This window comes from Crocodylus siamensis, chromosome 1 (genome assembly GCF_052110815.1).
Source record: "Crocodylus siamensis isolate JL-2025a chromosome 1, ASM5211081v1, whole genome shotgun sequence".
Lineage (NCBI taxonomy): Eukaryota > Metazoa > Chordata > Crocodylia > Crocodylidae > Crocodylus > Crocodylus siamensis.
The window spans coordinates 72,573,636-72,597,037 of NC_143395.1; the positions used below are offsets into that span (position 1 = coordinate 72,573,636).

The window sequence follows — 23,402 nt, forward strand, 5'->3', positions numbered from 1 at the left end:
GGAGCTGGGTACCCAAGATGAGTGGTTGTTCCTTAAGGAGACGATACTCAGAGCCCAAGGGGTGACCATCCCAATGAGAATCAAAGGGGGCAAGAGTGCTCAAAAGTCCCCCTGGATCACCAAAGGCATTCGGGAATTCTTGATTGCCAAAAAGGAGGCATACACCCAGTGGAAGGGAGGGGGCTATCACCAAAAAGGAGTATATCTCCATCGCTTGGGTCTGTAGGGGGCTGTTAGGAAAGCTAAGGCAGATACGGAACTAGGGTTAGCATTAAGGATCAAGGATAACAAAAAGTCCTTTTTTAAGTACACAGGGAGTATGAAGAAGGCACCGGGTAATGTGGGGCCCCTGTATGATATGCTAGGCAATCTGGTGGTTGTGTCAGAGAAAAAAGCAGACCATTTTAACAATTTCTTTGCCTCCATTTTTTTGTGCAGGGACCAGGACTCCCCCACCGAAATTTGGGATGGACTCATGAGAGACTCCGCCAGGCCTAGGGTCAGGGAGGACCGAGTTACAGAACTCCTGGAGGGGCTCGACGTGTTCAAATCAGCAGGTCCAGATGCTCTCCAACCCAGGATGTTGAGGGAATTGGCAGGGCTTATTGCGAGGCCCCTGGCACGGCTTTACAAGCCCTCGTGTTGCTCTGACCAGTTGCCAGATGACTGGAAGAGAGCCAATGTGGTCCCCATCTTAAAAAAGGGAGGAGGGAGGACCTGGGCAACTATAGGCCTTTTAGTCTTACCTCAATCCCGGGGAAGCTCTTTGAGAAGATTATCAAGGAGCACATCTGTGAAGGGCCAGCAGTGGGGATGATGCTCAGGGGCAACCAGGATGATTTCATTAGGGGCAGGTCCTGTCAGACCAACCTGATTGCCTTCTACAATCAGATCACAAAATCACTGTCGCAGTCGATGTAGTCTTTCTGGACTTCAGGAAGGCCTTTGACACTGTCTCCCACCCCATTCTCATGAAAAAGCTAGGTGACTGTGGCATTGATGCCTACACAGTCAGATGGGTGGCAAATTGGCTGAGGGGCCGCACCCAGAGTGGTGGTGGATAGGTCATATTCGACCTGGAGGGATGTGAGCAGTTGAGTCCCCCAGGGCTCGGTCCTCGGGCCTGCACTGTTCAATTTCTTTATTAGTGACTTGGTCGAGGGGGTGAAAAGCTCCCTGTTTAAATCTGCAGACAACACCAAGGTTTGGGGTAAGGTGGGCATGCTAGATGGGAGGGAGAGGATACAGCTGGACCTGGACAGGTTACAGGGGTGGGCAAATGAGAATAGGATGGGATTCAATACTGTCAAGTGAAGGGTGCTGCACTTGAGCAGTAAGAACCAGCAGCATACCTATAGGCTGGGGAACTCTCTTCTTGAAAGCACAGTGGCAGAAAGAGACCTTGGAGTCATTACTGATTCCAATATGAACGTGGGCTGCCAATGCGAGGACACGGTCAGTAGGGCTAACCGCACCTTGTTGTGCATCCACAGATGCATCACAAGCAGGGCCAAGGAGGTGATCCTCCCCCCTGCGCGACACTAGTCAGGCCACAGTTGGAGTACTGCATCCAGTTCTGGGAGGCGCACTTCAGGAAGGATGTGGACAGTGTTGAGAGGGCCCAGAGGAGGGCCACTCACATGATCTGGGGACAGCAGGGCAGACCCTACAAGGACAGGCTACGGGGCCTTACCCTGTTCAGCCTTCACAATAGAAGGCTGAGAGGGGATCTGGTGGCCATCTATAAACTTACTAGGGGGGACCAGCAGGAAATGGGAGAGACCTTGTTCCCCCAAGCGCCTCCCAGAGTAACAAGGAATAATGGCCATAAGTTGTTAGAGAGTAGGTTCAGACTAGACATTAGAAGGCACTACACTTCACTGTCAGGGTGGCTAGGATCTGGAACCAACTTCCAAGGGAAGTGGTGCTGGCTCCTACCTTGGGGAGCTTGACGATTACCTAGCTGGGGTCATTTTCTCTCCTGCCCACGCTGGGGGGTTGGACTAGAAGATCTGCGTGGTCCCTTCCGACCCTATATCTATGAAGCTTTAAGATCACATTTAGTATGCACACATCTGTGCATTTATACCTTCGCCCCACCCTCCCATCTTTGCTTTTTAACTGCTTTATATGATCTACTTCTATTTTTTCTTGGGTGTATGTTTCCCAATTCAAAATAAGTCGTGAATATGATTTACTGACTGTCAACAGTTAAGGAAGGTAAGCTTAATTTACTATTTTATCACAGAAAATAAAAGCTAAAACTCCCATTGCTACTTAAAAGTGGTAATTTTCTCTTCACCATATTTCATAACAGGAAACCCCCAGTGACACCCATGCAAAATGTATACAATGCTTTACAAAACAATTTTTTGGCTACATCTTCTATAAAACACCTTTCAATATCTTGTGTATATACAAATATTTTACAAGAACATAAAAAATTATAACAGGTGTAATTTTTGCTGGGCTGAATATGCTACCCATATTCATCTTAAGTTGGACCTCTAGAAGACCCATTGTTCTGCAGGATAGGCACATCAGAAAGATTACTGGGTTCCAGGCTACCACCCATTGCCTCTGAAAGGTAGAGGATGTGCACACATTGGTAACGCATAGCTTTGTTATTCAGCACCTATGGAGACTGGAGGGTGCTAGATAACAAAATATGCCAGGTAACGGAGTGGCCCAAACAGGCCTCTTTGCCTGTTCAGGCTGCTGCCTGTCCTGCCGTGTCTGGGGTGTTGCTGCCCCTCCCGCTGCATCGCTGCCCCTCCTGTGGGACCCGTGGGACAGGGAGTGGGGACCAGTGCAGACTGCTATGCCCCGGGCTGTGGGAGCTTGGCAGCACAGGTTGCTTTCCCCCGGGCTGTGGGAATCTGCAAAACCGGAAGTGCCATGGTGGACACTTCCGGTTTTATTTTTTCCTTACAAGCCCTTACAAGTCAGCATGCTGGTTAACAGAGCAGCCACCTAATGTCCCATGCAGCTGCCTCTTGCAGGGAGTGGGCTGGGGGAGCCGAGGCCTCCCACCCCATCTGGTCCTTGGCATGACCTGCTGGGAGCGGGCTGGGGGAGCTGAGGGCAGTGCTGCTGGCCTCGGCTCCCCCACCCTCTGTCCGGTCTTCAGCATGGCTTTGGAATCATGGTGGTGCTCCCCCATGCTTGGAGCACTCTGACTGCTGTTTCCCTCAGCCAATCAAAGTGCAAACAAAGTGTCACAGACAGACAGACTTAGGCTTCTAGAATACTAGAGTAATGTTTCAGAGTGTTTGACAAATGTAGTAGAGAAAATGATGTTCAAAAAAGTTCTGCATAATATTTGATTTATAATAGCCTGTAGAAATTAAATACAATCTATAAAAAGCAAAATACAGGGTTAATACTGTCTGCTTAAAGAACTTATATACCCAGTGTATGAAATGCAACATAGATTAATGACTAAAAGCAATTACTTGATTTTTCCTGTAGTGTTTATACATCCAAATGATCAATTAAAAGAAACTTAGATAGGAAAAAACAAACAAAAAGCATCACCTGTAGATTCATCAGGTGTCCATGGAAGACTACGAGCTGGCTTTTCAGAGGTTGGTCCCGAGGTAGTGATCATTCTCACACTAGGACTAGAAGACCTACTGCTGTTTCTACTCTCCTACAAAAGAAAAAGAATAATTCAATTAAAAAGCCTTGCTATATTCTCACATGACACTGAAAAGAAAAACCAAGGGAAGACCAGTTCAAAAACCTACTTTACAAACCAAAGTTAAGTGACTTGATGTGAGGAAACGTGAGCTTTCATTTCTATAGTGCCTTTTATTCTGAAATGCTTTATTAACTTTATGAACGTGTAAAAAAAAAAAGTCATCCTCATTTAAAACTTAATCCTTTAAGTAGAATATCAAATGAAAATACCAGCAAGTGGTCTTTCACTTCAACTTGTAGAAATAAAAAAGATGAAGTTATGCCACGTTAAAGAACTATAGAATTCAGAGCATGACATTATGACTGTAGAGAACAACTTTCACAATATATTTAGAAGCTGCATCAACTGAAACACCTTAACTTCATTTGATTAGAAAAACGTGTACTAACAAATCCAGTTCATTTCAGTATTTGAGCATTAAGAAATTCAGCAACTTCAGACAGCTGGAAACATTCCTAAAGTTGCAATCATGTGTAAGAATGTATCTAAAGTTATCAAGGTGACATAATTCATCTTTAAAAAAATCTGAGAAACAGATTTAATTAAAAAATGAAGGGAAAACAAATAATAAACATTTTTTGTACACATTTCCCCACTTCTTCCAAAAAGTGACCTTTTCCCCCCTTAAGATGCTGAGAGACAGCCTTAAGCCATCCATGTACTTCTCAAAGCACAGACTTCAAGATGGATTCTAGCTTCCTCCTGAGACTACCCTCTTATGAGATACTGAATATGGAAGATTTAAAATAAGATATATAACCTTTATTAAATAAATGATGACAATACCTCACCACCCATTTTCTGAAAGAAACATTAAACTGAAATTGTAAGTAAATCAAATGATGTTGCTCAAAATTGTTATTTTTGGGGCTATGAATTTATCTTAATTACGTGTCTCTAAATATTTAAATTTGCTATGGTTTAAATTCAAAACTATATATTACTTTGAAACTGGACTTAATTATGCGACTAGTTTCCAAATGTATCATACTAGTTTTAGGGTTACAAGTATATTTATGTCAGTCAAGTCAAAATGCAAAGAGTAACAAGTTTTTACACTTGAAGGATCTGTTAGTCCAAAGTACAATATGCTTCTCCCATTCATTGCTGGAGTTTAAGAGGTTAAGGTAAGAGGCAAACACCAGAGATCCTTAAAGGTAAGCTCTCACACTATTTTAATGAAAGGTGTTTATAATATCAATTTAGACCTTCTAAAAGGTAAAAACAGGGAAATCCAAGCATCTAAATCAATCATAATCCCTTTAGAACATTTTAGACTTTGAAGGCTAATTTTATACTGTAGTAATTAAAAGGTGATACTGCTTTGGGGGCAAAAAATGAACTTGCTTCCCTGTGCAATGGAGACATTTATACAAATGGATGTATTCAGCTTCAGTACAACTGATTTTTAAAAATAAAAAAGCTGTGAAAAAGTTTTATTTAATAAGCAATTATTTCTACTTCATCCCTTCAGTGAAGTTGAACTTTTAGGTGTCAATCTTAGCAGTTATTTTTTATGACAGTGCATTCTGCTTTTTCATTTGAAACAAATATAGGCAAATACAGATGAACCAAATTTGCATCCTTAAGGATAAAGGAGTTGCCAGACTGAGTTAGACACTCATCCATCAGCCTTGTATTCTATGATAGCCCACTATAAAATACAACAAAGGAGAGAAGACTGCATCCTGAATTGCTTCTAATTTAGTTTTACTGTATTAACTATTCTGCATATCAGACTGAATTTGTATGTCCAAAAAGAGGACTGTTACATACACACTAGAGAATCTTCCAAATGGAATTCTACTAACATATTGGAATAATTGGGTTATACATTTGGAGGAATCTTAGTATGGACAGAAAAAAAACATATTTTTAAAAGTTGCATGGCCTGTATATGAAGTCATGAAATACAGTAAACAATTTCAGTGGTGCATGACTAGGAAAAGAATCTGGCTATTTGAAAGTGGCTTTTATTAGACTATAGGTATGATGTGTTCCTGTCTGAAAAATATTTTAAAAGTTTCATGATAAATGAATTATCTTGCTATGCTTATACTGGGATGCACCAACATAATCCCAGCATTTCTTGGACATCAGTCAGATTTTAAGTACCAGAAATGGGAAGACATGTGTATGCTTAGCACTGCACATTCCTGCTAAAAGATACTTATCAAAAAGTGATGGGAGAACCCCCCCTTGCCGCATACTCCTAAAAATATGTTTGTGATTGGTAACATACTGTAAGCTTCCTGAGGCAGCCAATCAGGCACCAGCCACTATTCAGACTCTAATACCCCCATCATACCTCCTGGGTGTAGACTTTCTGCCACTCTTACAAAATTGGGACCCTGATGCCCAGCTGCCCTAGACACCACATATTACTACTTCCCTTTCTCTGCTCCAGTGGTTACCCGGTACAGAGTAGCTGAATTATAAATTCTGCCTCCCTGAGGAGGGGAAGCAGATGGACACCGACTTTATAATGGTTCCAAAAACTCAATCATGCTTTAAATTTAGCTAGCATAAAAAGGGAAGATGTAGGCTCTTAAAATAGATGTCTACGTGAATTTCCCTAACTCTGTTTCACTGGCATTCCTGAGGGTCCTCAGGGCTCAGGTAAGAGTCTACCACACAGTTCAGGATTCTTTCCTCCTGCCTGCTCTCCTATACTTAGCCTTTTCTCTAGAACAGTCTTTTTCTTCCCTCTGAACTCAAATTCCTTTCATCCTGCCCCTCTAAAATGACTAGATAGCAACGATTTATTTTATAACATCCAAGGGTCACCTGACAATCATGCCCTCACCAGATCTTTGGATTTGTTTCTATTACCTGGGGCTTCAAAAACTGGTTTTGCTCCAGGCACTAACTACCTCCTTGTCCAAGGCTACTCCATTTACATGGACACTGTTTATTAGACACTGTTTTCTGGCAGAATTTCTCACCACCTTCTGCAGAATCTCTCTCAATGTGGAAACAAAAATAGAAGGCAATCTAGTCCCATATTCAAAATGGAGGTTGTGTAACTAGTGTGTGGTGCTCTCCCCAGTGTCAAAGGGAATTAAACAAGCTTTATCTTAAGATCACATTTAGTATGCACACATCTGTGCATTTAAACTTCCCCACCCTCCCATCTTTGCTTTTTAACTGCTTTATATGATCTAATACTTATTTTTTTCAGGGGTATTTTTCCCCAATTGAAAATAAATTGTGAATTCGATTTAATGGTTGCCAACAGTTAAGGAAGCTAAGCTTAGTTTACTACTTTATCACAGAAAATAAAAGCTGCAAATCCCATTGCCACTGAAGTGGTAATTTACTTTCTGAGTCTTTACATACTTCAAAAGCAGTGCAATGCTCAGGGCTCCACCCTCGACAACAAGTCACTCAAGGCTGAGAAGAAGGGGATTTCCCATGTCTGGTATGTACAATCACCTGGGCTGACACCATCATGCTGACAGGCTAGTGCAGGCTATTTTAATACATAAATGGTACCGCCCATTGCATGCAGTCCTCCTCAGTGCTTACTCTTTTCCAAGTCGTGGTGAGCCACTACATTAAATACATTTCTACTTCCTTTTCACTCCCGCAGCTGAGCTATGCCTTTCTTTTCCATATTCAATGGCTGCCATTTCTTCAGCAGCCATAAATGCCTGGCAAACACCACCAAACAGGGCCCTACACAGTTCATCTCTGTCAGCCCCTCCCTAAGCCTGCCACATGAGTGTGGACTGTAATCAGTGTGGCCCCACCCACCATGAGATGGAACTGCATCAGGCTGCCCTGTGCCTCATCTGCACATACATTTGGGAGGATACCAGGACCTATGAGAAGAACACTTTGTTTCAGTCGTGTGTGTGCATGTGGGGGGCTAATTAGTACATGGATCCTATGGTGGGGGGAGAGGTGGAGGTATCTGGAATACACACACATACTGGGAAGCACTGAGTTGTGGAGTCACTACAGCTTGAAACACTGTTAAAACCCAGCCCAATGAACTATGAGCTTTTTGGTTTCGGACTAGTATCAGGTATAGTTTGTATTACATACAAGTAGGTATAAAACTGTTTCTTTTTTGTATAAAATAATGTTCTTTGTTCAAGGCAGGGAAATGTACAGACCAGATTAACAGCCCAGTAGCTATACCATGTATGAGGAACAGTGAACCGTGTATGTGTACAGAGTTAAATGCAATGAACTCTGATTTCCTTTTCAATCATATGATCCAAGTAAGTGCCCTAATCACAAGCATATTACAGGTTATATTGATCTCTCCTTTTTTCTTCAGACCAGAAATTCCATTCTGGACCAGAAGAGTGTTCCTAATGAAAGATATTAAGACTGACAATGAAAAAGTATTTCATGACAAATCTCTTACAAGATCTGATAGCTGGTATGCTGAATTTATCTGCAATTTCACTGGCAATAAATATAAAAGTGTTGAAAAGAGGGGTTTAAAGGGTTGGGTGTGAACTATTAGCAGCGTTGCTGCCGATTGCCAGAGATGCAGGTTTTTCATCTGCCAGAGAAAAACACCGGAAACTGCAGGTTTCCCCTTGCAGGCTAGCAGAGTTTCAGCTTGCAAGGGGCTGCTATGGGGCTGTGGGGGAGCGGGAGGAGGATGATCAGCGAGGAAGTGCACTGCCTTCACCTGCACACTGCCAGCAGCTTGGGCGGAAGGCCATGGCTCTACCCACACTATGGCCCGACTAACACCATTGCTTCCCTCAGGCCATGGCTCTACCCTGGAAGGGAGGTAAAGTGGGAGGCAGCACTGGCAGCCTGAGGAGAGGGGTGGCAGCTGGCCATGGCGTGGGGTAGAGATGCAGCCCAGCATGCAAGTGGCTGGCAAGAGAGGAGGTGAAGGCAGTGTGGCCCCTCCTTAGTTCATTACTCTTCATGATGCTAGTGGTGTGGCTGGAAGCACTGTCATTGAGTCTCACTGCCCCGCACTCCCCTCCTGTGCTGGGTCCTGCCCACTGGGCTGCAGATGCAGATCTCGCCTGTGCTAATCCTGGCCAGGCTGCAGCCCCACGCCCGCTGCTGGCACACAAATCAGGGGGCCATGTGCCCCTCCCACCCCACACATTGGGGGATTGGGGGCAGGAGGACGGGAGTGAGGGGCTGTAGGCTGGGAATGAGGGGCCCCAGTAGGGCCTGAGGGCTGCAAGTCAGAAGTGAGGGCCACCAGCAGGGCTGGGGGGAGGGTGCTGTGGCTTAGGGATGAAGGGCAATAGCAGGGACAGGGCACCAGCATATCAAGGCTGCTCAGTGCCACAAAAGTGGTTGGGGTGGGGGGGAAAGCTACAGTTGGATCCATGTCTTGGTGGGTGAAGGTGGAGCTTTGATTTTCCATGATAAAAAACCCAATGCCAAAATATATAAATATTTAGAAATTATTTTATTTTACTGATTAAGGCATTGGTAGGCTTCCAAATTGGTTTAAAACTGTAAATATATCAATAAAACATTGTGTTCAACTGATACCTATATATATGGTGTTTTGGGGTATATATGAATTTGGGGTTTTTAAAATCGGAGAACCTGGGATTTTTAAACAAAACCAGGATCCCTGCTGTTCAGTAATGAAGGCTATGTGAAAAGGAGCATAAGGAAAGACTGGAATGTAGAAAAAAAGGACACTTGCAATGACAGAAGAGAAAGGCAAGGGATAGTTCACACTGGGAAGGATAATCTATAACTGGTATCAGGCACAGGAGAGATAAAGTAAAATGATCAGAGCACTGAATACTTCTAAATGTGTTACAATAAACTGCTTTACTTCTGTAGTAGGATTCTTACAATCATTATCTTGAATATTTCATTAAAAGATTCAAGAACAGTGAGAAGTAAGACTGCTGCCACATTACTAGTTAATTGTGTCTTAAGCTGTAACAACCATGAGTTAAAGCAATTAATGGCATCATAAAACAAGGAATAAGCCACAAAGTTATTCTAACTAATAACTTTAAAGCTTGCTCCTATAACAACATTAACTGAACATGTGGCCAGGTGTGCCCCCATGTGTGCTCAGTTGATGGAGCTCCCAACTGTGTGAGTGCATGGTGCTCTATCCTGGGCTCCCCCTCCATCAACAATAAGTTACAATAGGATCTGATGTTTGGTCTCACAATCATGCCTCCTGCTACAAATGTGTGATATGGCAGGAAGTGTGACTGTGTGGACTGTGCAATCAGATCCCATTTTGCCTTTATCATAGTCGCAGAGAAGTAGGACTGGAAGGGACCTTCACAAGACATCTAATCCAACCCTTGCTTCAGGCAGGATCATTCCTATCCAAACCATCCCATATAACCAGAATCTAAACACTACATACATAAGAATACCATCAATCCCGACACAACATAGACCTAACACCCTAACCTGCCACTTGTAAAACAGGGGAACCATGGCAGGCAATGTCCTGCTTCTTTAAAATGTTGACGATATATGTTCAAGAGGTCCCAGATAGAGGGCCACGCCCAATGCTAGAGAGGAAAGCAAATACCCCCACAACCCATACCAATCTGACCATGGGGTAAAATTCCTTCCTGATCCCAAATATGGTGATTGGCCTGACCCTAAGCAGAGGGGCAGGACCTTTTAGCCCAGGAATCTCTGGCCTCGTTCCTAGCAGGAGAATCGGTACACGCCAGTTGAAGTCCACAGGCGTGGCTGTAGCCAGCATCCAATGCCTCCAGGGAGGCTTAAAAACAGCCTGACACACATAGCAGAAAAGGGCAGGGAATGGTGGTGGGGGAGGTGGAAGCAACCAGCAAAGCCCAGAAGCATGGGAAATATCCATGGTAGAAAATAGGCATAGCTAGATCATCCCTGACCAGTGGCTGTCCAGCCTCTTCTTGAACACCTCCACTGATGGAGAGTCCACACTGCCTCACTATTCTATCTGCAGGGATCTAAGAGTTATTTACATCCATAAACAGCCTTTAATACTGTATTACAAGTTAGTGTTCCTTTCAGCAGATCTCCCTCTTCTCACACACATATATACCCCTCAAAAAACAAGACTGCAAAAGCATGTAATTTACTTATATGGACAATGCAAGATGACATCCAGAGTGTACTTTCCATGCCATGTAAGTTACTGTATTCTGCTTATCTTGCATGATGTGCTTTGATTCAGACTTGTAACACTCAATATTTAAAAAACAAATGAAATGAAATGAAATTCAGATTCTGAATTTCAACTCATTAGGTTGGAGGAGGTATAAAGAGAAAGTAACTAAATATTAAGAACTATGAACCCCACATTTTGCTTTTTAGTGCATCATCCAAAGATGGTGGGAATGAATGAGCTTTCTTCTGTCACCCTTGGTCAAAAGGGTTATTATTTGGCAGGAATATAAAGAAAACAGTGATTCTCAATCAGGGGGCTATAGCACTCCAGTGGTGCTGTGAAATCCTTTTAAGAATGTTGTTAGGTGCTACACAATATTAGCACCTCCATGATTACCACCTCTTTTAGGATTACCACACCAGACTCTCTAATATTGTAACCTAATTAATTTAATTAACACAGGGAACTACTAATTTTCCATGTCCAAACTTTAGTGGAGCTACAACAAAGCCTTACACTAGAATCTTACCCTAATCATCAGCCTGAGAGTTACTGAAACTGGGAAGTTAGCAATTAACCAATCAAAACAAAGTTGATGCATCATTAAATGTACACTTTGTTCATTTGAGATGTTTGTAGTTTAATTTTATTAATTCACAGTATGGCACTCTGTCTGTTACACCACAGCATCTGGACATCAGATACAAAATTAAGCTATTAATAAATACTCTGTTAAGATAACAAAAGCTTAATAATGAAGCCACACTATATTTTTCAAGTGTATTATATTTCTCAATAAATGGAGCTATTTAAGTTTGAACTTAATATTACGATGAAATTTGTTATTAATTTTTTATTCTGTGAAGTATAATCCTATGATATACGCATTACAATTTCTTGACAAACGCAAAGCACAGTAATCATCTTTCTGCATGCTTTCGGGTTGTGACCACCTTCCTTTGTAACACCCATTTTAAGTCAAATTATGTGACGGTCACTCCGGCAAGTTTTTTTGTAAATAAAAATTACATGTGCTGGATATGTGAACTGCAAAGAAGAAACTTCTCACTTCAGCTTTCTTTCATAAACTACCCTTTCAAATTTTATTTTAGATGCAAAACAATCAAAACCCACGTTTTCTCAAATTGAACTATGCCTAATGGCATAAATCCTTTCTAGAGCAGCATCTAACCTGAAATTTTAAGAGAGTAGTTCTTTCCAATAAGAAATCATATGGTAAAGAAAGATTTTACCTGATTGGATTCTGTTCCAGCAACACTAAGGTCTTGAATGGATCTACGCCTCTGCTGTCCGTTTCCTGATAGGAAAAAAAGACAACACAAAACAATGAAATCTGCTCAGGAACAAAATAAGAAGGGTGCAACTGTTGCAGCAGGAGCTTGGAATTTGTACAAATCCACAGAGAGAAAGTTGGGGGGGGGAGGAGGAGAGAGAGAGGGACAGCTGCAGAATTTTAACTCAAAAAGTGCTGGCCTGTCAACAGAAAGTGTATCCTAACACAATAATCACTCCAACCACATGAATAGCTTTTGCATTCTACTCTAACATCCTCTGTCACGTGTGTTTGAGCAGGCTTAGTACTTGGGGGCAGGAGCTGATGACGACATCTATTTCAAGTGCGTTACGTTATGGGGATTTCTAAAGCAAGACTGCTAAGATAACACGCAGCCAGCTCTAACCTGTTGGTTTTTTTAACATACTGAAGCAGCAACACATGGCAAGGCCTTCTGACTGCATTATGTTCCTCTCGCATAAAGAAAAAAAGGGGAAGTGTTTATGTCAAGTCTTTTAATTATAAGCAAAACTATTTCTTATTATCACATTCTGAAAACTAGGGAAGAAGGCCGTTCTCCATCTAAGTCACTTTTTTATCTCAATCTACAAAGCACAATGCTGTAATCCTCCTTCTTCTCCTTACACCTGTTAGCAATTATCCACCACTGACAGCTATATCAAAAGTTTAAAATTTAACACTGCCAGTCGATCAAGGAAATTTTAATGAAACCAAGTCTCCATTAGAAATAACATGGATTATGCAATAGAATTTCTCTTGGTGCTTTGATTTTTTATTAACGTGATTGTTTACATGGTCTCTTGAGATGACAGGTCAGCTGTCCAAAAGGAAACACAAAAACGTTTTGAGTAACAGCTGACAATGCTCAAAATTCTTGGTCCTGGGTCTGCATTACGTAACTTCTGCTAGTGGGTAATGCTTGGAACACATACTATAACAGTTGCAGCACTGAACACTTATCGCAGCTCCCCAGTCAATCTTTTGTAACAAGCTGCAGACTTTTTTAAACTCTTAATTTTTTGTTTGATATCATTTCAATGACTTAGAGGTTTTCTGGACATAAGATTTTAATCTGCACATCAATCAGAACAAAAACACAACTAATGTATCTTCTATATACACACTGTTTAAGAAATCACAGATTAAAACGTTTAACTAGATTTTCCTACTACTGTAACGTGACAGGCCTGTGCATTTTAAAAATAAACTACCAAAAACCAAAATACAAAGTTCTCACATTAGCTTTACCAAACCATTATAATTTTATAATCGCTTAAAATACCAAAGGGAAAAGAACAGTTCAAAAGTTCAGGAAAGAGACAGGGAAGTCTAGAATCAGAGTTGTGTTTTTCTGACCAACCATAACCTTGTTACAGACGTCCAAGTGACTCAGGCTTTGTTCAGATCATGGACTTACCAAGCTCATCAGCGGTGCCCAGAAATGTACCAGACTGCCTTGCACAGGCGGTTTCCTTAAGTGGATGGTGTGTAGCTGTATTGAGCCAATTAATATCAGGGCAAGCTAACTGGCAGTATCACTCAGATTGACAATTATCTTACAGTGTTGTAAGAAGATTATACTCCTTTTGGTTCTGCAGCCAGCCTATGTGGAACAGTGCAGCAACTTTGAGGGTGTTCCAATTGGACAAATAATTAGACCAACATCCCTAATTAGACAGCCAACATCCCTAATTAGACGAGGCACTCTGTGATCTAGGTGTAGCTTCAATTTTCTGCATCTGTAATTTGGGAAAATAAATACTTACCTATGTAAGAAAAATTGCTATTAGACCTAAGGAGCATTTGTAAAGCTAATACAGATCCTTAAATGAAAATAGCTTGTGAGAATTATTACACTCTTGCATTTTAAATAACTATTTAGCCATATCAAAACAAAATTATACATTAATTGAAGATTTATGCTCCTCTAATATTTTATCTAGCTACTGCAACTCATCTTGGTACTCATGATACAGATGATCTACCCACGGCTGATCCAACAATTATGTTTGCATTTCATTCAACAGCACCATTCTAAAATTAGCCTGGCTGAAAGAAGCTTGCAAAAAATATCTGGAATTCTCAATTCAGATTAGCAACATTTGTGAATTTAAAGAACCCAGCACATGTGTTCCTGAAACATTAGACTGTGGAAGCCAAAAAGTTAAAAAAAAACAACAAACAAACCCCAAAACCAAACCAAACCAAAACCAACCCCCCCCCCAACAACCCAACAAAAAAACCCAGGGTGGTGTAGAAGAAAAAAAAAGAACACTTTTGGGGACAGTACAAAGGGAGAGGATTAATAGAACCGTAGTGAGTCTATGCCTTCAGTTGAACAGATTTCAAGCTAGCAATATGGAGGCAAAAGCAAGCTACGCAATGTCATTTTAATTAGTATAGCTACTGCAGACAACTGCCAAACAGATCAGACAAAGCAGAAAACAAAGACTGCAGATCAACAAATACTTGTTGCTCCAGAATCAATATTAATGTTATTTTCAGTATATGAACATCAGAACATGAATGTTCCTTTCATTTTAAATAATTATTCCCGGTCTACATATCTTCCACTCCGTTACTCCCAATTGATATGGACTTTGTTCATAGCTCTACATTTATTTTAAAACTGTTTTTTGGAACAGACTTTTTAGGGAAAAAAAAATCGTTTTAATAAAAGATCTAAACAAAAAAAAGAATGAGATTAAAACAGAATGTATATAATCAGAACCTAAGAATGACAGATATAATGTATAGTTCAGTGGCATATTATGTAACATGGAAAGTTAAATAAAAACAGACTGTTGACCAAAGAATTTATGTATTGCATATGTTGATTCACTTAGGATTTCAATGAAAATATACCATATGCATTCCGTGGTCAATGCTGCCACTAACACAATATAAACTTAAATGTAAGGACCAAGTCTAAATAATAAATCATTATATTGGTTGTTTACTGCAAAATATTGCCTAGGAACTCCTCCATCTATTACTTTGTTTGCTGAGTCTCCAGTGTATTTGCCTTCTTCATTTTTCCAACCCATTTTATTCTTTTCCTTTTTTTTTCTACCTGCTTGCCTGCCTTTTCCTTTCTCTCATTCCAGTCTCACTCCTCCTTGGTGTTCTTTTATCCCATTTCTTCTTTTTCTTCTCTCTCCTTTCACTCTCTTTCCTCTTATTGCACTGTATTCCCTCCTCCCTGCAATTTAACTCTCTCCTCAGTACTTTTTTCTTCTTATTGTTCACCACCGTATCACACTGTACCTTCCCCAGGTGAATGGCTTCTCTCAGTCTCCTGCCTTCTTGCTGCAAAATTCTTACACAAATAATCTCTGCCCATACCATTTAGAGAAGTGCTTCCTATTCTCAAAAAAAAGTTTTGCACCCTATTGTCTATATTTGAAGAAACAAGACACTCTTTCCACTGATCCAATTTTGACCTATTTTCTTTCTTGTTTCTTGCTGCTCAAATTCTCTTCCTTTATTCACTCTCAGATGCACCTCCTTTTGTCAAAACAGTTCACAAACTTAGATTAATTTAGGTGTTCCTGAGTAATATACAGCCACTATAACCCCCCCCCCATAAAAATAGCTTATATGAAAATGGTGTATATAAAACACTGAAGAGTTGCCAGTGCCAGAAGGTATAGTTAGAAAAAATAGTATTCTCCAGAAGTCTTGCTGCTTTTGCCTACTTACCTTTATTAAGTTCTCTGCAAAATATAGTTTAATACTTGATTTAAAAACATGTATTTATTAAATCTCTGAGGATCTAATTGTTTAAAAATATTGATTTGCACTGCTTATGCCTGCATTCTAAAATAAAATTTTGAGAACAAGAAGTGAGTTTTACACATTAACCTAGTTATGCACACACTGGAATATCAACTACCTAAGATATTAAATTGGAAATGAGTCATGCCAATCTATTTTACTATTGAGTTAGCTTTGTGTAATAATGGCAAAATTAAACTTTATGAATTTGAAATGTCAGTGTCTTGAAATCTATACTCAAACAAGGTACTTACAAATTTTGAGGATGGAGAAAACATTACATATCTGTACCCTGCAAACAGTGGCTTGATGGACTATATATTGCTGATTGTTGGTCTAGATCACTTTCCCCTTCTCCCCTTTCTACATCGCTATTAACATTTGCTCTCTCAATCATACGGTACCACTTGGACTTGAAAGATTTGTGAAAATATTTGCTTTCTGATCTGTGATTTCATGGTAGTTATTTCAGAATTCTGGCATCCAGATTATCTGCTTCCTCCCCAAGCCAGAGCTTACTGAGTTCTGTTTCCATCTTATTCCCATTTCCATATCCTCATTAACTATGACCCACTGCATCATTTCTTAGTGAAAACAAATACAAAACATTCCCTAAGATTTTGGGCTGTATCTATAGTACCTTTAAATGTCTAACCCATGCTCACTGCACAGTTACCTATCTTCTTCTGTCTTTTAACTTTGCTATTTGTTTTAATATTCTTTGCAAAATCTATAAGGGGGCTTTTTTTGGATGGGATGCAAAATTAAGTTCGTCTAACTACTTATGGTCAATTAAGAATCTGTAACTCTTGTACAAAAAAGCAGGGGTGCTGGCCCTTGTACCTAGCCAAATTCTAGTTTGGCCAGCTCTATTCTGCATTCTCACTATGGAAAGCTCCTCTGAAAGGTTTATTTGAATAACTGATATATCTGAAAAGTTTCTGACCATTTCCCAAAGGGTTACATAAGGATATTCTAACCTAGAGAGTACTGTATTTCAGAGGTTTGCGATCGGATCTGTACGTCTATTTTATAAAAAACTTTTGGCTAAGAATTATTCAAATTATATTGCTATTAATAATCTTACTAAATACCTCAGCTGGAGGAAATCTGAAAAGAAAAAGAAGAAAAGGTAGTAAAGAAGCAAGCCTTTAAAAGATTTAACCTACCAAAGCCTTTTTGAAAAGGAAGAGTGAGGGGAAGAGAGAGTAAAAAAGTATGTTGGGGCTGCCATCTTGAGGTCTTCAGTGGAAAACCTGACTGCACTGCACTGTAACAATCTGCAACTCAGTATTTCTTAAAGATGAAGAAAGTAAGCTGGAATTTAAGCTTTTTTTTTACTTCACCTTTATTTCAATTACCCAAAAAAGTGTACTGGAGTATATTTACATAAAATTAAAAATATGGGCTGAACTTTTAACATAACAGAGTTATGAGTATGATGCTGTCATATGTCTAAGTAAGTAACTTCATTCCCCCTCTTTGCCTCCAGTTGGCCTGCAAAATCCTAAAACCAAATCATGATTCACTTTTTAAATTCTAATAACTCATCTGGTGAATTAGATTTAAGTGCTCTGTGGCTGCTCTCTGCCACTACACACAATCAATCCTTTCCAGCAATTTTAATAATCAGAAATAATTCACTTTTGGCTGAAATATAAATTCTGTAAATTACTGACTTTACAGGTGCTTATTTGTTATGCAAATAAGTACATAGTGGTATAACAGCACAGAGTTTTGTGAGCTTTATGTCAATGCATTTTGGCACCGTGTTAACAGATTTTAAGTGTTTCTGTCCCTGCAACTTTCATTCTACCTTCCCCATACAAACCCACTAACATTTCTGTTTATAGCAACAGGTTATATTATTGGAGATCTAAAAATTTAAATCTACATAGCACTGCTATTTCATATATAATCGTGTAAAAGTGATATGCAATACAGATTTCACCAAGCAACCTGCTTTGCATACATTTTAATGAGAAAAATCTGTCTACTTTTATAATTTAATATGTATGTTGTACAAACGCCTTCTCAGAGAAAATAAACTATATTTAAGCGCACAATTTTTACTGATATACATATGACAGTACCCAAAAGGAACACTGGCAGTCGAAAGAATGTTGCAAAAAGTTGGGGAGCATGCTTAACAGTGGGCTTTGAAAGTTACTATATTTATTAGAAAAAATATTTGTAGCATGTGTATTTTAATATAACATGCCCAACACACATGCAAAGTCATCTAATACTATCTAAATGATTTTTCTTCTGCTAATACTGTATATATTTATAAAAGCAGATGCGACTGTGACCAAGGCTGTATGAACCACTGGACAAAGTTCATCTCAATTTTAAACCCACTTTTCATTAGATGAGGGATATTATAATAAAACACTGTACCGTATAGACTTGGTTTGGAAATTAGTAAGTAAAATAGTCTAAACCAGGAACCTCAGTCCAGCCAGCAAGGGCATATTCCTATCTTTGAGAGAGAAGCAAATGAGAGTGGCAAGTTCTTTTAAATTAAAAGATGATGGAAAATTTTATTGTATTGTCTCCACCTGTGTTATATGTCAGAGCAAAAAGTATTTTTGAAAATCTGATCATTATCCCAGCATCTTAGCCAATAGGCCCATTCACCTGGTCTGTGATACCTGGTATGATGATCTCAGGGACATCCAGAATGTTGCCAAATGAAGCAGTTTTACGATGGCCTCGTTTAGGCTTGGAATAGGCTGAAAAAATACACATATACAATACACATGCAAACAACTACAATGGTAACAGCAAAATTATTAAAAATATATCACACTGCAATTTTCATATACTTTTGTTAAACTATATTTCATGCAAAACATCATGCAGAATAAACTGCATAGTCTATTCATGCTTACAAACAGTTAAGCAATTGTTAAAAGCAAACACAGAAATAGCTGTCAATACGAACACAATATAATTAGTTGTAGTTAGCAACACAAAACTCAACAAAGAAAGCAGCATGGCAATGAGGAAGGGAAAGCTAAAAATATAATTATAAGAATGCAGGACAAATTTGCTTGTTCCACTTCCCCTGCACATTAAATATATATATCCTTGATTATTTTAGAAGTTACACATTGCCTCTGTAGTTTTGTTTTAGTCTCAGACATATACTGGTTTATCAAAAAGTTTACGTTTTCAGGTTGGATGTTTCATTTCCATAAACTGTAATTGCCTGTAAAGTAAAATCTAAACAGTGTCAAAGATGTCTGCTTCATTACCAGATTTGAAGGATTATTTCTGTCTTGTATATGGGGTTCTATGAGTGAATGCTTTTTACTTTGGACATTCTGGGCCAACCTACATACTCTAGAGCAGGGGATCCAAAGCTGTGGTACATATATCCATGGGGGTATCCAAGACATCTCTGGGGGTATGCAGGAGAAAGTGCGTAAATTAAATTTTTATTATAATAGTAATTGGAATTTAAGGAGTTAAAATATAAAATGTATGTTGGTAGGGGTACACAGGCAGCTGGTAAATCTGGAAGGGGGGTACACAATAAGAAAATGTTTGCTCTAGAGGAAAGTGCACTGTTCCATAAACTTATGAAATTAATGGAAAAAATTCTTCATGCTAAAGTAAAAATGTTTATGGATTGCAATCACATTAACAGTATAAAATAAACCTATAACTGTTCCTTTTGTCTCTTGAGGCTGGAGGAAGAGGTGGTAAAACTCAGGGCCTGTATTAAGATTAAATATAGAACTCCCATTAAAATGTGTGTGAATCTCTCTCCCAAAAGCAGACTGTTGTAACATATTTTAAGTTAATACACACACATGCACCAAAAAATCCAAAAATATTTGACACGAATGTGTGCTATCTGATTTGTTTCTATGGCAAGTCTAATGATAGGTGGAACAAGAAGATGAGGCAATTCTTAAAATATCGTTTCAATTATTTATTCTTGACAATACCCCTCTCCACTTACCAATCCAATTTCTTTGTTCGGTATCTCTATGTTTTGTCCTCTGAAACAATAACTAACCAGATAAAGAAACTGGTATTTTAACTCTAACCAACAAAATTCATGAAAACATGTTTAAGATGATGTTGAACAGATTTTTATCAGCCTGGTGCTGACTGACGCAAATTCTGCTTTCCTGTTACACTTGGCTTAGTCCAAATGAACTTTAGACAAGAGAAAGGCAGAGGGTTGTTAACTTTAACATACACTTAGATAATTATTTCTAGTTGTATCTAGAATTTAGTTAAGACAACAACAAATGGGGAAAACTGCAAGCTCCCGTGGATAAGAACCAGGGTTAATTCCATTAATGTTAAATGAGTTGCATTCATTTTTATACCAGTGAGAGCTTAGAATGGCCCAGCATTTTTAAAAAAAACAACAAAAGCAGACTAAGTATGTACTAGGGATGTAAATATCATTTAAAAAATTATCCATTTAACCATCTCTAATTATATTGGTTAAACAGTTAACTGATAATACAGCAGCTTGGACACAGCTGCTGCTGGAAGCTGCTCTCCAGGCCCTTTGCCCAAGGAGGAGGCGGTGGCAGCAGTGGAAAGCTCTACCAGACCACACTGCCCACATGAAACTTTCCCAGCCTGTTGCAGCCCCTGGTGTGCTGATTGGGAGGGAGCACTTTTCAATGAGCAGCTAATTGTTCAAGTGAAAAGTCATTGCTATGCTGCTGTTTTCCTCTTTAACCTCATAGGCTATGGGTACTGGTCCCCTCTCACCCCTCCCCTTCTTCTTGCTCCCTTCTTCTACCTGCCCTCCCACATTCTTTATTCCTGAGGCACCATTTCTCTTTCCCACCAGACTGAGCCACATACTAAACATTAACTGGTAATGCATTACCAGTATAAATATACTTATTGTTTAAACGTTTAACCTTTAATGCCTCTATTAAGTACGCAGTTGCCTTTTGTGCTGGTGAGACCTTCCATAAATGTATACTACAGGTTGAGGGTGTTAGAGAACTGACTGCAGCATTGAGTCCAAGAGTAAATAAATAAACCAGAAGCCTTGGAAGCACTCTTATTTTAGACCAGGGGTGCTCAACTTCCAGTCCACAGGCCAGATCAAGCACTGAGGCCATGTTGTGGGTTTCTCCACAGGTCGGAAAATTTGTCAGCAGGGTACTGGTGGCAGCATTTATTGCAGCTATCCTGCTGCCAAATTTCAGGACCTGTGAGGAGCCTTGCAAGCAGGATGCTGATATAGTGCACTAGATCGCACTGGTGCACAGGGTCAAGTCTGAGCATGGCTGGATAGCACCTGTGGACTGACCTTGAGTGCTGCATTGGCCCAGTACCACTCATCTGGCCCCTAGGACCAGGAGGTTGAACACCAGTGTCAGACTAAGCTCTTCAGGGAATGGTAACATGGCATCCTATACATCACAAAAAATCTTTGGAGGTTGCCACGATAATAAACACAATAAAAACCAACTGCTTTTCAGCTGTTGTGAACAAATCAGAAGGTTAAGCATATTATAAAAAGTGTTACCTTATTATTCCCAATTTTCTAAGTAATGGAAAACTATTGGCTCACTAGGGTAAGGTCTGACCTCATGTAATTTGTTTGGATTCTCTAAATTGAGAGCTATAGTCAATAAAAATGTCTTTTTCATAGTCACATGAAATATAAATGTTTGCAAACAAGCTAACTAGCTATGAAGAGGGACTAAGTGTCTGGTTGCTAGGCACAGTGAAACACTATCTATAATTTGCTTATTTGGAAAAAATACCCACACAAATACCTACATGGTATTTTCACCATGTAATTCTGTGTTTGTGCCTGCATCCTAAACTTGTATCAAAGACCCACCACATAAAAGAAAGACTACTACCTGAAGCAAACCTGGTGAAACACAGGGCTAAAACACTTTACTTTTTAGTTTTAAGAAGAAACTGAAAGATTATCTTTGTACCTAGTCTTTTCTTTAAGGTAAGTACAAAACTGAGCATCTAGATATTTTCTATGAAAAGGTATTTTTCAATTTACTTTAAAATAATAATAAAGTAATTTATTTAGAAATAGTACTTTAAAATCATTATTGCATTTCAAAATAATTGAATGTTGTATCAAGTGAAATGTAATTTTAATAATAAAAAATAAGAATGGCAAGAGCATACCATCCATTCAGAAGCAGGGACAAACTTTTACTTATGAAACAAGGCTGATATGTAACAATCGAATAAAAAAAACCCCAAATTTTTGTTTGTAGCCAAAAGCCCAAATGTGAAACAAGTAGATTGCTTCATATCAACTCTGAAACAACAGACATACTGTAAAAATAAAGAATCCATGCAAGTCTCAATTCCTGCCCATTTTCTTTTAATGAAAAAAAAAAAAAAAGACTTAACAACAAACCTTGTACAAAAATATGTACATTTGGAAGCTCCCCCCACTCCTTTTTTAAAATTTTTTTACCTGTGGTAGCAGCAATTCTTGCTTCTATTTCAGACATGTCGGCACTCATTCTCTTAGCGCCTTCCCCTGAAACAAGGGTTGATTGTGGTCGTCCACGAACATCAGACAAGCTCTCCACACTACTTCCACGAGATGGAGGTAAACTTAAACGACCAGGGTCACCCTGTAAAAACAGGTGTCACACTTAAAAGAAAAAAAATGTTTCTAGACAACCCAAGAACTGATTTTTGAGCTTACCTCTATATTTAGAGCAGACTGATAAAGAACCGTGGCGAGGGAAAAATTGTCACTATATTATGCAACAAATATTTTCAAAATGCCACAATTTTTAAAAATTAACCTTTCCTTTTTTTTTGAAACAAAACCAACTTAATTACTGCAAATGTATAAACTGAACTAAATGAGTTGCATCAATGGGAAAAGAATTAGGACAATGCTGAACCATAATGATTTTTCTTTTTCTAGCTTACCCAATACTCAGTTTTATATTTTCTTACTTTTTCTCAAATACCAATCTTTTGGTCTCAGTACTAGCTTAAGATAAGGAGTTCTAACAGGTAAATCTGATACTTTATAATAAAAATAATTCCTCTCATCCTCAAGTATGTTGAATTCAACTTTCATTGATCATGTATTATTACTAGAGATCCCCAATTTTTCTTCTTGATATTATTTATAATTTCATATAAATCTTTTGCATCCCCTCTTATCCTTCTCCCATTTAAACTTTCTTTCAGATTCTCAGTTTTGAGAGGAAAAAAAGGCACTCCATCGTACCAGGAGTGCTCAACCCCCAGCCAGTGGGTCAGATTGGGCTTCCAGTGTTGTGTCATCTGGCTTGTGGGATACCACACAGATCCAAAATTTTCAGACCCACAGGGAGTCCTGTGGGCTAGATAGTGTAGTACCGGGCCTAATCCTGGCACACAGAGCCAGGTGGTACAGGACTCAATTCCAGCTTGTGGGGCCTGATTCTAGCATGTGGGGGCAGTATGGGATCCCAGAACCCAACCCTGGCACACGGGGACCAAGTGAGGCTGGGTGGGGCCCAATATTGGTGTACAGGTACAGGCAGTGCAAGGTC

At 39.5% G+C, this 23,402-nt stretch overlaps 1 protein-coding gene across 2 annotated transcripts in view; it reads right to left on the reverse strand.

The window, feature by feature from the left end:
• Positions 1 to 23,402, reverse strand: part of MAP3K7 (mitogen-activated protein kinase kinase kinase 7) — a 74,571-nt gene that overhangs the window by 9,456 nt on the left and 41,713 nt on the right. The window contains exons 11-14 of one of the 2 annotated variants that reach the window (XM_090036872.1): positions 22,319 to 22,481; positions 18,528 to 18,608; positions 12,035 to 12,099; positions 3,538 to 3,652 (exon numbers count right to left, since the gene is read on the reverse strand). In XM_090036872.1, coding sequence (XP_089892998.1) covers positions 3,538 to 3,652; positions 12,035 to 12,099; positions 18,528 to 18,608; positions 22,319 to 22,481 — 424 coding nt within the window. The remainder of the gene's footprint in view (positions 1 to 3,537; positions 3,653 to 12,034; positions 12,100 to 18,527; positions 18,609 to 22,318; positions 22,482 to 23,402) is intronic. The other variant, XM_090036879.1, reaches the window with a different exon arrangement.